The sequence below is a fragment of the Rattus norvegicus genome, chromosome 16 (genome assembly GCF_021556685.1).
Source record: "Rattus norvegicus strain SHRSP/BbbUtx chromosome 16, alternate assembly SHRSP_T2T, whole genome shotgun sequence".
Lineage (NCBI taxonomy): Eukaryota > Metazoa > Chordata > Mammalia > Rodentia > Muridae > Rattus > Rattus norvegicus.
In genome coordinates, this window is record NC_141549.1 from 34,884,588 (window position 1) to 34,897,249 (window position 12,662).

The following is a 12,662-nucleotide window of genomic DNA, read 5'->3' on the forward strand; positions in this document are numbered from 1 at the left end:
CCAGAGGTGTCAGGGAAGACACCGGAACTTTAAAGAGTGTCCTGGGCCTTCAAAGATATAGTCAAGGTGAAGACCTCTCAGATGTTTACAACAAGTCAGTGGGGAGTCTGTAAATACAAGTAGAGGTGTGAGTTCAAGTAATACAGACAACTGGGGGCTCCCTGGAGGCCATATCTGTTCTCTGAGTACCTGAAAGGTCTCACTGTGTAAGTCAGTTGACTATAACAGTCAAGTCAGTGACTTGAAGTTTAGATGAGGGAGCAGGCAGCACATGCCAAAGCCTCAGACTAAGTGACTCCCAACCCCTTAACTAATGAGAACCAGGGCCCCTCCAGTGGGGGCCACGCAGCTTCTTGAGAGAAGCAGGGGTGTTTGCCCACTAAGGGGATCAGCATGGAGTAGCCACAGTGAGTCCTGAGTCCGCACACATGTCTCAGCCAAGTGCCAGAATAAGGCTGTAACCTTCAAAGCTCCTGGAAGAGTTTGCCCTCTGGCACTTGAAACAGGCTTAGTGAAGTGCAAGTGGGACTGAGGCTATCCCAATCCTCAGGGAAGAGTCGCCTTCCTCAGGATAGACCATGTGGGGAGACATGGGAGCAAAGCCTCCTCAGCAATGTTGGTGAAAAGGTTACCTTCTTCTAAATACTATTTTAGGCTGCAAGTCAAACATGGTAGACATTAAAAAGGGTAGGAAAGGTTCCCAATTAAAGAGAACGCCCCATCATCTTCCATGCAAGGCCAGGGCTACTGAAAAACAGAGCTGTCTTTCTGGGAACACATCCTCAGAAATGAGAGATCCTACAAGGTCCTTAAGAAGCAACTGGGGCACAGGCAGTAGGTAGCACGCTCTCCTATTGCTTCTTTGTCCCCTACCAAATCTGGAAAAATCCGTGCAAGCAAAACTGTAGGTGAGACAGAGCCTGGCCCAGCTGGAGCCCTCACTTCTACTACCAAGCTTCCTGCTCGAACGTGCCAAGCAGAGTCCTACAGCCAAGCTGCTGCCTTTGCCGGCCAGAGTTAGCCTACAAGGAACAGATGGATCATAGACAGAAACAGTCTCAGAAAAATGTTGCCCTACAGAACGAGCAGTCACATCAGCAGAGCCCCCTATGCATGCCCCACAGGAAGCCAGAGCCCCGTGAAAACCTCGTGGGGAGGCATCGGGCTGGCCAAGCCACTCCAGCTGCCTTTCCTCTTGCTGAGGTAGAAGACTGGGAATTTTGTCCTGATTATTCAAACAGAAAACGCTTGTCCAGGATTTCCAAGTTTAACAACTTCTTCATTGTCGTCATAGTCATCGTCGTAGTCTTCTTCTTCTTCTTCTCCTTCCTCCTCCTCCTCCTTCTTCTTCTTCCTCTTCCTCCTCCTCCTCATCTTCTTCCTCTTCTTCTTCCTCTTCCCTTTCTTCCCCTTCCCCTTCTTTCCCATTCCCTTTCCCCTTTCCCTTCCTTCCTGTTCCCCTTTTTCCCTTCCCCTTCCTTCCTCTTCCCCTTCCCCCCTCCTCCTCCTTCTTCTTCCTCTTCCCCTTTCTTTCCCCTTCCCCTTCTTTCCCATTCCCTTTCCCCTTTCCCTTCATTCCTGCTCCCTCATCCTTTATTGATTTTTTTTCAAGAAATGTTGTGATAAAGATATATACTTCTGCCATTTTATGTATAACGTGTGCTAGGCAAGTACGCTAGCACACAACTATACACCTAGCCTCAGATATATTTTAAAGTCTCCATGTCTCTGTCTCTCTCTCTGTGTGTGTGTGTGTGTGTGTGTGTGTGTGTGTGTGTGTGTGTGTGTGTGTTTAAGGTCTCTCATTGGGATCTGGGGTCTACCCATTAGGCTATGCTGGCTGGCCATGGGACCCCAGGGTATCTGTCTCCCTCTTTGTAGTATCAGGATTCCAAGGCTGTGACCCTACGGTCAGCTTTTTACATAGTTTTGGGAACAGAGCCCAGGTCTTCATTGTTTGTACAGCCAACTCTTTACAGTCTAAGTTCTCTTCCCAGCCTCTTGAAAGCATGTTAACTATAGGGGTTTTTTCATGCATGTGATTTTTAAAATTCAAACAGCATATAAAATTATAAAATGTAAAGGTAAAAGGTCCCCTGCTGCCTCTAGCTCACTATAGTCTGACTGTCCAGAGACGAGCGTGTTCGACAGCTCCAAACGTGATTGTCTCTTTATTCTGAGTGCACACGTATCCATTTATTGAGGCATCAGCCTTGGACACTGCTCTTCGGTCACCTTTCAGTATTCTTACTATCAAGACAATTGTGTCTCGTCTTTGTCACCAACGAGCTGATAACGTTGTCAAGTCAGCTATATTTCCATTTCCGTATATAAAATAAGGAAGTTGGTTCTGGGGACCGTTAAGGTCACTTTTTTTTAAAGCTGGAAAAGGAAAAGAAGGAGCAGGAGAAAAATCACTTGTATATGAAATTTAGAGATAAAACTGTTCTGACAGTCTGTGGGTTTAGATAATAAAATTGATAAACTTTTACCCTCCTTGTCCTCGGCCTGTTGCCTGCCCACTTGGCTTCTTTTCCTGTGCTTAGCTTCCTTTCTGCATAGAAACTCCTCCATGGCTCTTTATTAGTGTCAGTCTTCGCAGCTCTGAGAAAAACCCCAGCGCAGGCAGCAGGGTTGTATCTCAGCCATCCTCACCACCAATGTTTGTGAGCCTCAGTTGAGGACACACAGAGGAACCCTGCCCTCTTTCTATAGAGGACCAACTTTGTTGTTTCCTAAGTCAGAGAGAGGAGGAGAAATGGGCCCTAGGAAGGAAAAGTGTAACTTAGAGATGACTAAAGTTCTCGGTTAGCCAAAAAAAGATCCCTGAGACACTTATCAAAGCAAATACAAACTCGATACATTTTTGACTGATAACCAAATAAAATGGAAAACGGGCACCGGTACAGCCTGCCACTGCTTGGAACACGGTGGAGTGCCTCACAGATGCCAAATTAGGAACTCTGTTGCCAGCCAGGTTCGCAAACAACTTCTTTGGGAATGGAAGTTTCTTATTTTGGATGCTACAAAGCCAAAACTGTAACTACAGTTATTACCAAAGTACCAATGTACATACTTACACTGCATTATCATAAATATTAATATATAAATTTCCTTCCTCCTCCTTAGAGGACATATTTCCTTTTCCTACACTTCTTATCAAAGTATGCCTGGCAGTCTCTACACGGGGATTTAGTGGCATTTGAGTCTGAACCACTGTCATGATAAGGAAGTCAAAAAAACACAGGCCTGGCCCTGGGAGACCTGCCTGATGGGTGACACATGTCACTGATGCCACTCCTGATTGTGCCCGGAGCAGCTGGCAGAAGGAAGGAGGAGACAGTGTTAGGTGGGGCTGTAAGAAGACATGGGCTTTGAAATGGCACCAAAGACTAAAGGCCACCTCAGTAGGTTGAGAGAAGCAGGCAGAGACAGGACTCCACAAAGAGAAAAGTGTGATGAAAAGCTGGGGGACAGGAGAAGGGAAAGGTGAAGGGGGAGGAGAGGGGGTGGGGGAGGAGGAAGAGAAGGAGGAGGAGGAAGAGGAGGAGAAGGAGACACCAACTAATTTGGGAGACTGAAAGAGTGTAGCCAAGCAGTATTTACACTGGCTTTTTAGACCTGTTTGGCATTGACTGTCAGATGCTGTTAGGAGAAATTAGATTAAAGCGAAAGAGACTCTGTTTTGGACATGCTAAGTTAGAAGTTATGTGGATGTGCGTACCAGAACTGCCTTCCAAGTCTGAGGTCAGTGGATGAGGGAGAGACAGGGCCCATACAAAGAAGAGCTTGAAGAAAGGCCATGCCCCACCCCTGGTCTTTGTTCATATGCTTCCCAGTGCAGCTGTGGATGCAGCCCTTCATGTGTGTGGATGAAGGTGGCTTGTTGTGGTGTCAGGAAACGCCTTAAATCTCGGAAAGATACCCAGATTTAGAGAGCAAAGGAAAGGACCAGAGAGGGGAAGAAAGCCAGGGTGAGAAACAGGAAACTAAGGATGGTTGTGTTGGTGACCCAGGAGTCAGAGTGCATCAAGAAAGGATGGGTGAGTCACTTGCCAGAGATATCCCAGAAAGACAGTGGGATCACAAGACTTCCGAGTGGCATGGGATGACCTTTCTAGCCAGCACAACCGCAGGCGTGAACTTTTGAAAGATTTACCAAATCAGGGTTGCGATGTGAAGAGGGGTGAAGGCTATTAAAGAATGGTGGCTACTGAGCCACTTGGAGACTGTCACAGAGTCCTTCCAGTGGGAAGCATCACAGCAGAACCTGAAGCCAAGGATGCTGTCCCTTGAAGGACTCTGCCCCTTAGAGCATTTGCCATTTTCCTCTCTCTCTCTCTCTCTCTCTCTCTCTCTCTCTCTCTCTCTCTCTCTCTCTCTCTCTGTGTGTGTGTGTGTGTGTGTGTGTGTGTGTGTGGAGAGAGAGAGAGAGAGAGAGAGAGAGAGGAGAGAGAGAGAGAATTTATTCCTTTGTTGTGTGTTATACACACTAGTAAATGCCAAACGCTGACTGACTTCCTTGTTCAGTCGTTCTCTTCAAATGAGTTTCTTTACAGCAGTGAAATCTTGAGGGACTAACCAGCCCAGGTTATAGGATGTCAAAGTTTACAAGGATCTTAGCTTGCATTATGAATTTCCACCTTAAAATTAAAAAAGAAAAATTGGCCCCAGCAAGGATAAGCAAACTCTCGAAGAACATAGGTGCCCAGGGCATCGCAAAGTGAAAGGACGGAACTCTAATCGTTCGCTGACTGTGTTCTTACTTATAAATATTTGTGCGGTGGCAGCCTCACCTCTACGGTTGCTTCTGTAGAAAAGGGCAGCTGTGTGTGACTAAGTGCCATTCGGCTCAGTGGAGCTGACACATGTGGGGACCTTAATTAAATTCAGCAAATGTTTATTTAGTAGTTGGTCTGTGAGTAGCGGCGAAGGCACTGTGGAGAAGATGTTTCAAAGGGAGCCTAGGGAGGCAGGAGAATTGGTGTTTTGTAGACATTTGAGTGAGCAAGTAATGATGATTTGCTTTGAAAGATGTGACCCTTGACCCCCAGTAGTAAGCTGTTCTTACAAGCACTGACAGCACACCACTGTTTTAGATCTACTCAGTGTAGCCTATATGGAAATCACAGAAGACGCGGTCGAAGCTCTACAATGGAAAATTGAAGAACTATTAACCATCCCCAAACCTTAAAATATGCCAAGTTCTTTGTTTCATTGTCAGATGGCAAGTTAATTATTCTCCCTCCCACCCCAGTTCTTCAAAAACTCTTGGAAATCTTATGCTTAAGATCTGAAAGGTTCTCCACATATGTCTCACAGGGGGTTTTCTTTGGTGTTTCAATTAGACATGAGATCATTGATTCTGCCCCAAGCGTTGACCAAAAAGGTTAGCAAACAGACTTGTTCAAAAGCGTGCTTTGTCTGTGTTACGAGTTAATAGCATGCATTTTCAATTGGGAACAGTTCACGCTCCTTTAATGTCCACCAAATTAGCATAGTTTTTATAAGAATCAACAGCTAATATCTTCCCGCTGCTCTCACTAGCCTTTGAAGCAGGAGAAATGAAAATCATGTCAGGCATTTCACTGCGATGCCTCCCTGCATTCCTCCCACAAAGAGGCTGAGCACCAGAGTTCCACGAGGTTTGATTCATCAGGCATCCTAGGACCTCGGGCATCTTCAAAGCCCATCCGCACATCAGCATCTCAGATAGTCTGCCTGGTTACAAGCCCTGATCTCTTGGTGAGGTTGTAAACGTATTGGAGCAGACTCAGAAACCTCCCTGAGCCCAACTGGCCACCTCCTCCTGTGGAGAGCTGGAACTGCACAAATCTAGATGAAAACTCTTGGTCTCCTTGGAGCCAGCTGTAGGATTCAGCTTTGATGAGCAGTCTCATCCGTACTTAATGGATCACAGCTCCCCAACCTCATGGTCCTTATTCTTTGTGTTATAAGAAAGTGGAAGCTATGCTTTGAGTTTCCCATGAGTTCCCAGGAAGAGTGTGAATTGGGCAGCAATCTCTCTCTCTCTCTCTCTCTCTCTCTCTCTCTCTCTCTCTCTCTCTCTCTCCCTCTCTCTCTCTCTCTCTCTCTGACACACACACACACACATATCAGCGAATGACTTCAAACAGAGATGAACTTTATGAACTGAGACAGGAGGCTACTGTCTTTATGCTGTGAAGCCAAATGTGCTTCTTATTCTAAGTGCAAAGGACAGAACTCTCTAAAAGTAACTCTCAGGCCATGTGTTGAGCTTGGCCAGGCTAACCCTCTCTTGAAAATCAATCGTGCTCAGCTCTGGCTCTGTCTAGAGTCAACAAAATTTACAAAAATGTCAGAATGGACTAAAGATGAAGGAGTGGGACATCGTAGCTTCCGTGTAGGCTATTTGGCAATACGTGTTGAACACGCAGACTCATTTCAAGAAGGGGTCAGTTCTAACTTGACTTTACCATTCTCTTTTGTGGTACGTTGTAGAGAGTGCACATCTTTATCCCTACTCTTCCTCCCGTTCTTAGGGGAACGTTTTTGAATTCATAATTACTTTCAAACTCATAACCCCCGAAGGCCAAGTAACATGATCTCAGTTGGCTTACTTTTTGTTGGTCTTTTTGAAATTAATCTTGAAGTTAACATACTACAAACTGATGGATTTCATTTTAGAACTTTCATACATGTGTGTGGTTGTATTTGTGATTTACATATTAATTGTATAAATGAACTTTCTCAAGTTTGTGATTTTTCTACCTTTTACTCAGCAGTGATGAGGCAGTGAACCAAGCTGCTCTATTTTTAGCCCTCATGGAGTTTACCCATGATATAAAGCCGTAACTGAGGCATGTGTGATTTACACAAGAGATACTAGCATTGAGAAATTATAGAAGGAATTTAATCAAAGCTGAATGGAGTTCTATTTTGCATTAATTCATAATATTTGGCAATGCATGTTATGTAAATAATGCTCTGTAAAATTAATTATTCAGAATGAGTACATTCACCTCTCTCACCACTGATCCTGACCTAAATTCTATCTGAGGTGGGAAATAAATAGATTTTGGAATACTCAGAGCTCTGATTCAAATCTCTGTCTTCACTGCAAAGTTGGCAAACATTCTCCACTCCAGTCCGAGACCCTCCTCCTTGTGAATTCAGAATGCTGTAGCCAGAAATGTCCATTGTCATCCATGACGGTGATGGATCTGTCCGCTGCGGCCCCTGGCTGGATGTCACGGGAGGGTAGACGCCACATCCCTTGTATTTGTGGTGCTTACACACAGCAGCTACAGAGGGGCTTAGGGCTCTACGTGGTGCTCAGCAGTTCTTTGTCTTGTAATGACCTCTGGGTTACGCAGTCAAGAGTGAAAGACGATGTGTAAGAAACATACTTATTCTTAAATCACACATGGTGTCTACCCCCATGGTCTAAAGGGTTTCTCCTGGTGGTTATGAATACTCCGTCTTTATCTGTGTGAACAGGGGACACAGTCTCACTACCCAGACATGGTTCCCAGGACACATGCTGGGGTTTCCCAATTTCCAGAAGTTTCTTTTTCTCATCACTTGTCCTGAGCACAGACATCAACTCTCCAGAGAACAGAATACTATGCAGGAAGCGTTGCACGTCTTTTTGCAAATCTCTCTATTACTGAATATTGGGAGAGAAAGACCCAGGGCAAGATTTTGTGAGCCAGCCCCTCACATCAAAACTATATTAACTATCAAACTCCATTGATCCTGATGCTTTCCCCACAAGGAGCCATTAAGTGTAGAGAGGTGCTGGGAGGGAAACATGACCCCAGGTATATTTTTAATTACATAGAAGGTCAAGGTTCTTCTGTGCTGGCATGCTGGTGTCGTGAATGAATCAAAGGGCAGACACAGTTTCTGAACTCACTCTAACCTAGAACAGCTTGCCCAACTTCTCCCGTTTGTAAATGGACCGTGACAGGTGTTTAACAGAAACTCTGGGCAGTTTTCTTTCCTGAAGTATTGAACCTTTGAGAACGTTAGGGTGTGTTTACAGTGGGGAAACTCTTAAAGTTCTTGAACTCTGGGGGTGTGGTGAGTGAGTAGAGGAGAAAAAAGAAGTTGCGGAGAATCTGATGGCTTGCTGGTGTATAACCAGAGACTTGAGCACAATGGCATTGAAAACCTGGTCGTGACTAAGGCTTTTTAGAGGCTTGTAGCCCGGGTTTTCTTGCATAAGCAGGATTCCCAAAAAGGTTTGTTGTAGCTTCTTCATCTTCGAAGGAAAGCCAACAGGATAAAGGAATGGGGAAACCAGATGAGCCCTTTTTTTTTTTTTTCTTTTCTTTTTCTTTCTTTCTTTTTTTTTTTTTTTTTTTTTTTTTTTTTTTTTTTTTTTTGAATAACAAACACCTTCTGAGTAATTTCCAGACGGCACAGGCAGATTTAGCTTTCTGGTGTCTCTGCTTCCCTTTGCCTTCTTGGAGCTGTGAAAACCAACTTCCATAAAGGTTACCCAGTGAAAACAGAGACAGTGATTTAAAAAATGCACATTTTTATATCACGGAATTCTGGTGTCAAATCCATTTAAGAGCTTAAATAAAACTGATGATCGAGAACAGGAATCAAGATAGACACTTGAGGATTCATTGTCAGTATCTTGGCTTCCTGATCCTGCCTGTTTCCTGCACCTTATGCTCTTAACTCCAGGCTGAAGCACTGAAAAAGGGAAAGTAACTAACAATCCTGGGAAAGTTCTTCCTACCATCCTGATACATAATAGTAGCCAAATCACTATATTATTCTGAGGGTGGGGTGCCTTGGCAGCTCTCAGGCCATTTTGAGCTAGCAAGTGTTGTCATTCTTCCTCTTTAAAAAAGTTTTTTTTTTTTTTTAAATAGCCTGTTGAGGCAGAAAATTAATAGCCTGGTGGAGGGCCGTTGAGGCAGCTGGTCACTTTGAACATCCTTGAGCAAGATGGCTTTTGTGAAGAGAGTCAGAAGCAGCGTAGGTGGTTCTAGGAAGCCATTCCCTCATCTTTGATAGAAGGCCTGTGGTCTCTGGGACAGCCCCAGTGCCACCCAGCTTTTTTTGCTGATGCAGGCCGCACTTAAATTATCATCAGACACATCCGTGGCTCTCTTGCCATTGTGAAGAGTAAAGCTGACAGAGTAGGGGAACTTTGACAAAAGTCACCAGGTGCGATGTCAGCCAAGCCGCCGAAGAGCATTCGGTAGCTTGGAAGACGGAGCAGCTGTAAAGGCAGAGGATGTGGAATGGGCTTTGAGGAATGGGAACACGAGTCCTGGGTAGAGTCTTCCTGGAGCTGGTGGGTGGCTTTTACAAGTTCTCTTCCTAGTCTGGTCCTAAATACACGAAGTGGGAGCTCATGTGCCAGACAGTCTACCAAACCACACAGACATCTGGAATTTCATGGGAGTGGCGAGTCTGAGCAGCGGTTGACTGCCTTTTAAAATACTCAAGTTCAGTAGGATCCCACGAAGTCCTTTGTTATTAAAAATCTTTGATGCCTCACGCAGATTAGGAATCGAGAGCCTCTTCTCTTTGTTGCTGTCAGTTCTGGAGAAATACTTCTTTGCCTTTCCGTGGATGAAAGTGTGTCTAACTATCAAAGGCACAGGAAGGAGGGCAGAATTTGTGATGTCACTACATCTAATGGCACCTGATGACAAACCTTCAGCTTCTTTGCCTGTTCTATTCTTGCTCTTACTTTGAGTTTATCCAACCTTCATCTTTGAAGATTAAATGCCTGAGGATAAAAGCAAACAAGCAGAAAAATCACTGGCATTTTCTTGTGTGTGCGTGTGTGTGTGTGTGTGTGTGTGTGTGTGTGTGTGTGTGTGTGTGTGTAAGATCCTCTGTGTATGTATGTATGTATGTATGTATATATGTATGTATGTATGTATGATCCTGTGTGTATGTGTGCGTGTAAGATCCTGTGTGTATGTGTGTGTGTGTGTGTGTGTGTGTGTGTGTGTGTGTGTATTTCTGCTCGAGTGAATGTGTAGGCTGGGGGTGGATGTCTGGTGTCCTCTGGCTCTCCTCCTTAAATGTTAGGGCAAGGTCTTTGGCTGAGCCCAGAGCTCATTGGCTCCTGGCTAGTTTGCTCTCTTTCCTTGGAGACTCCATGACCCTGACTTTTGAGTGCTATGATTACAGGTATGGCCAACTTCATCGTGGGTTCTGGGGGTCTGAACGCTAATGCTCAGAGTTGACCCAGCACAGTGTTTATCCGTGAGCCACCTACTCCTACCTCACCCCATTTTAACATTTAAAAGTGAGTGCAAAGGCGCCTTCTGGAACTGTAGCGTTTGATCTGCTTGCTCACAGCCAGCTTCTTTTGAAGTTCCTCTGGCCAGCCATCGCCTGCTTTGCTGACCTGACTGAAAACGAAACAAAGTAGATACACAATTCATCTAAACAAGAAAACCTTTGAGTAAAAGAATGGGTTCTAGCTGTTCGGTGACTTCTATTTAAAAACAACAATAATCAAAACAAAACAACAACAACAAAAACAAAATGCAGCTGGAGAAATAGCTTAGCATACAGGAGGTACATGGGTATATGTGCAGCAAAACCACCCATCCATCCATCCATGAAGATAAATCTCACTGTAGCTAAGGATAGCTTGGAACCTTGCTCTTTCCAGCTTAATGGGATTAGAGGTATATGCTACCACACCCAGTATGTTTTGCTTCTTGAGACAGGTTCATGTTCTGTAGCAGAGGATGCCTTCAAATCTTTGATCCTCCTGCCTCAGCTCTCCCCATTCATAAAGACACCACTCCTTTGTGTCCAGTTTTAAGGGAGGAAAAACTGAGCTTGTCATATTATGAGTACTGAGTTGACAGCTGTGAAGGGTGCAAAGCAGATTAACTGAGATCTATTAAAAATAACTCAAAGTGACTTTTGTTTTTAATTTTAGCTTTCTTGTTCGGATGAAATTTTTTCCTTCCCCGAAATTGTCTACAAATAGCTTGGGAACTCATATCCAATTTTTTTTTCCTTAATGCTTCTTCTGGTTCTGTTACAACATGCTGTTGGAAATCACACAACAGCTTCATCATAATCAACAAGCTGGTCTGGCTCCTCTTACCCGGAGTTCAATTTCTTTGTTTTTAATTTTAATTATGTCCTTGGGTTGGAGGATGCAAGTGAGTGCAGTGCCCTCGGAGGCCAGAAGAGGGCGGCTGATCCCGTGGAACTGGTTACAGGCTTTGGGAGCTATTGGTCCGGGAACCTAAACAGGTCCTCAGCAAGAGCAGTGCTTACTGTCTGCTCAGAACGCTGAGCCATCCCCGCAGCCCCTTTCGTGGAGTTGAAATGAGCTCTTGGCATTACCGTTCCTTGCTTTGTCCAAAGTGAATCAGCCAAGCCCTTTCACTATACCATACCTTGGGTCCAACTGTGGTCAGGCTTCTGTGAGAAACTGCGTGTATGCATGCTTCACTCCATCTGGGATGCGCCCCTTCTCTGAAGTTCCTCTCTTTTCTCTCTGTGTCCCCAGGGATCCTCTGAAGCTTCAGCAACTGCAGAACCAAGTGCGCCTGGAGCAGGAGGCGTGCGCCTGGCCCCCTGCGCCCCCGGGTGTCCCTTGCAACAGCAGCAGCAGCGGCAGTAGCGCACCACCGTCTCCGCCCTTCCCGCCACCGCCACCAGCCTTCCCAGAGCTCGCGGCCTGTGCGTCGCCGGTGCCCTCGGAGCCCATGAGCGCGCTAGCCTCCCGCTCCACCGCCATGCAGTCCTCCGGCTCCTTCAACTACGCGCGCCCCAAGCAGTTCATCGCGGCGCAGAACTTGGGTCCCGCGTCCGGGCTGCCCACACCCACCTCCAGCCCCAGCTCCTCCAGTCTGCCATCGCCGCTGTCCCCCACGCCCAGGCCATTCGGCCGTGCGCCCGGGCCTCCCTTCGTGGAACCCGAGGCCATGTGGGGCCCGTCCTCGCCCTCGCCGCCACCGCCGCCGCCGCCGGTCTTCAGCCCCTCCACCGCTTTCCCGGTGCCGGACGTGTTTCCGCTGCCACCGCCGCCACCGCCGCTGCCCAGCTCCACCTCGCACTGTGCCTCGCCTGCCCGCTTCAGCCCTGGCCAGACACCTGCAGCCTTCCTCAGTGCTCTGCTGCCTTCTCAGCCTCCGCCTGTCGCTGTCAACGCCTTGGGGCTGCCCAAGGGCGTCACCCCCGCGTGAGTGATACCTGCGCGCCTCCAGCATACCCCCCCTTCTGCCCCCATTGACAGTGTCCCCAGAAATCGGCATACCCAGGAGTTCCTAGTGAAATCTGACATCCTCCCTTTTACACCACCCCATCCTTTGGATGTCACACCAGCAGCCAAGTGGCAATAAGTTACCATTAAGGAGCCGCTATTCTCTTCTAAAGGCAGCTGCTTAAAATTCTCATCAGCAAACTCTCTACGGTGCTATCCATAAAAGTGGCCTCCACCGCCATTTATACAGCATTTATACAGATTACATTATTCCATTTGGGTACCTTTCTAAGAGATATCCTTGTCCCACTAACATAACGGGACTCCACATAGTCACTAAACTGAGATGGAATGTCTGTCTCCCAAGCCATACTCTCCCCACCAAACTAAGCCCTAGTTCAGCTCAGTGTTATACTAGATGGGCTTTGGTTGAAAAACAATATATATATATATATACATATATATA

The 12,662-nt window shown here is 46.2% G+C and overlaps 2 protein-coding genes across 10 annotated transcripts in view; both read left to right on the plus strand.

Moving 5' to 3' along the window:
* The window catches only part of Erich1 (glutamate-rich 1), a gene marked incomplete at its 5' end in the record, with an annotated part of 52,793,804 nt that overhangs the window by 4,014,028 nt on the left and 48,767,114 nt on the right, over window positions 1–12,662 (plus strand).
* Palld (palladin, cytoskeletal associated protein) overlaps window positions 1–12,662 on the plus strand; it is a 393,100-nt gene that overhangs the window by 342,906 nt on the left and 37,532 nt on the right. For all 10 annotated transcript variants that reach the window (XM_087587230.1, XM_087587229.1, NM_001433254.1 and 7 more), the window contains 1 exon segment: window positions 11,501–12,175. In XM_087587230.1, coding sequence (XP_087443356.1) covers window positions 11,501–12,175 — 675 coding nt within the window.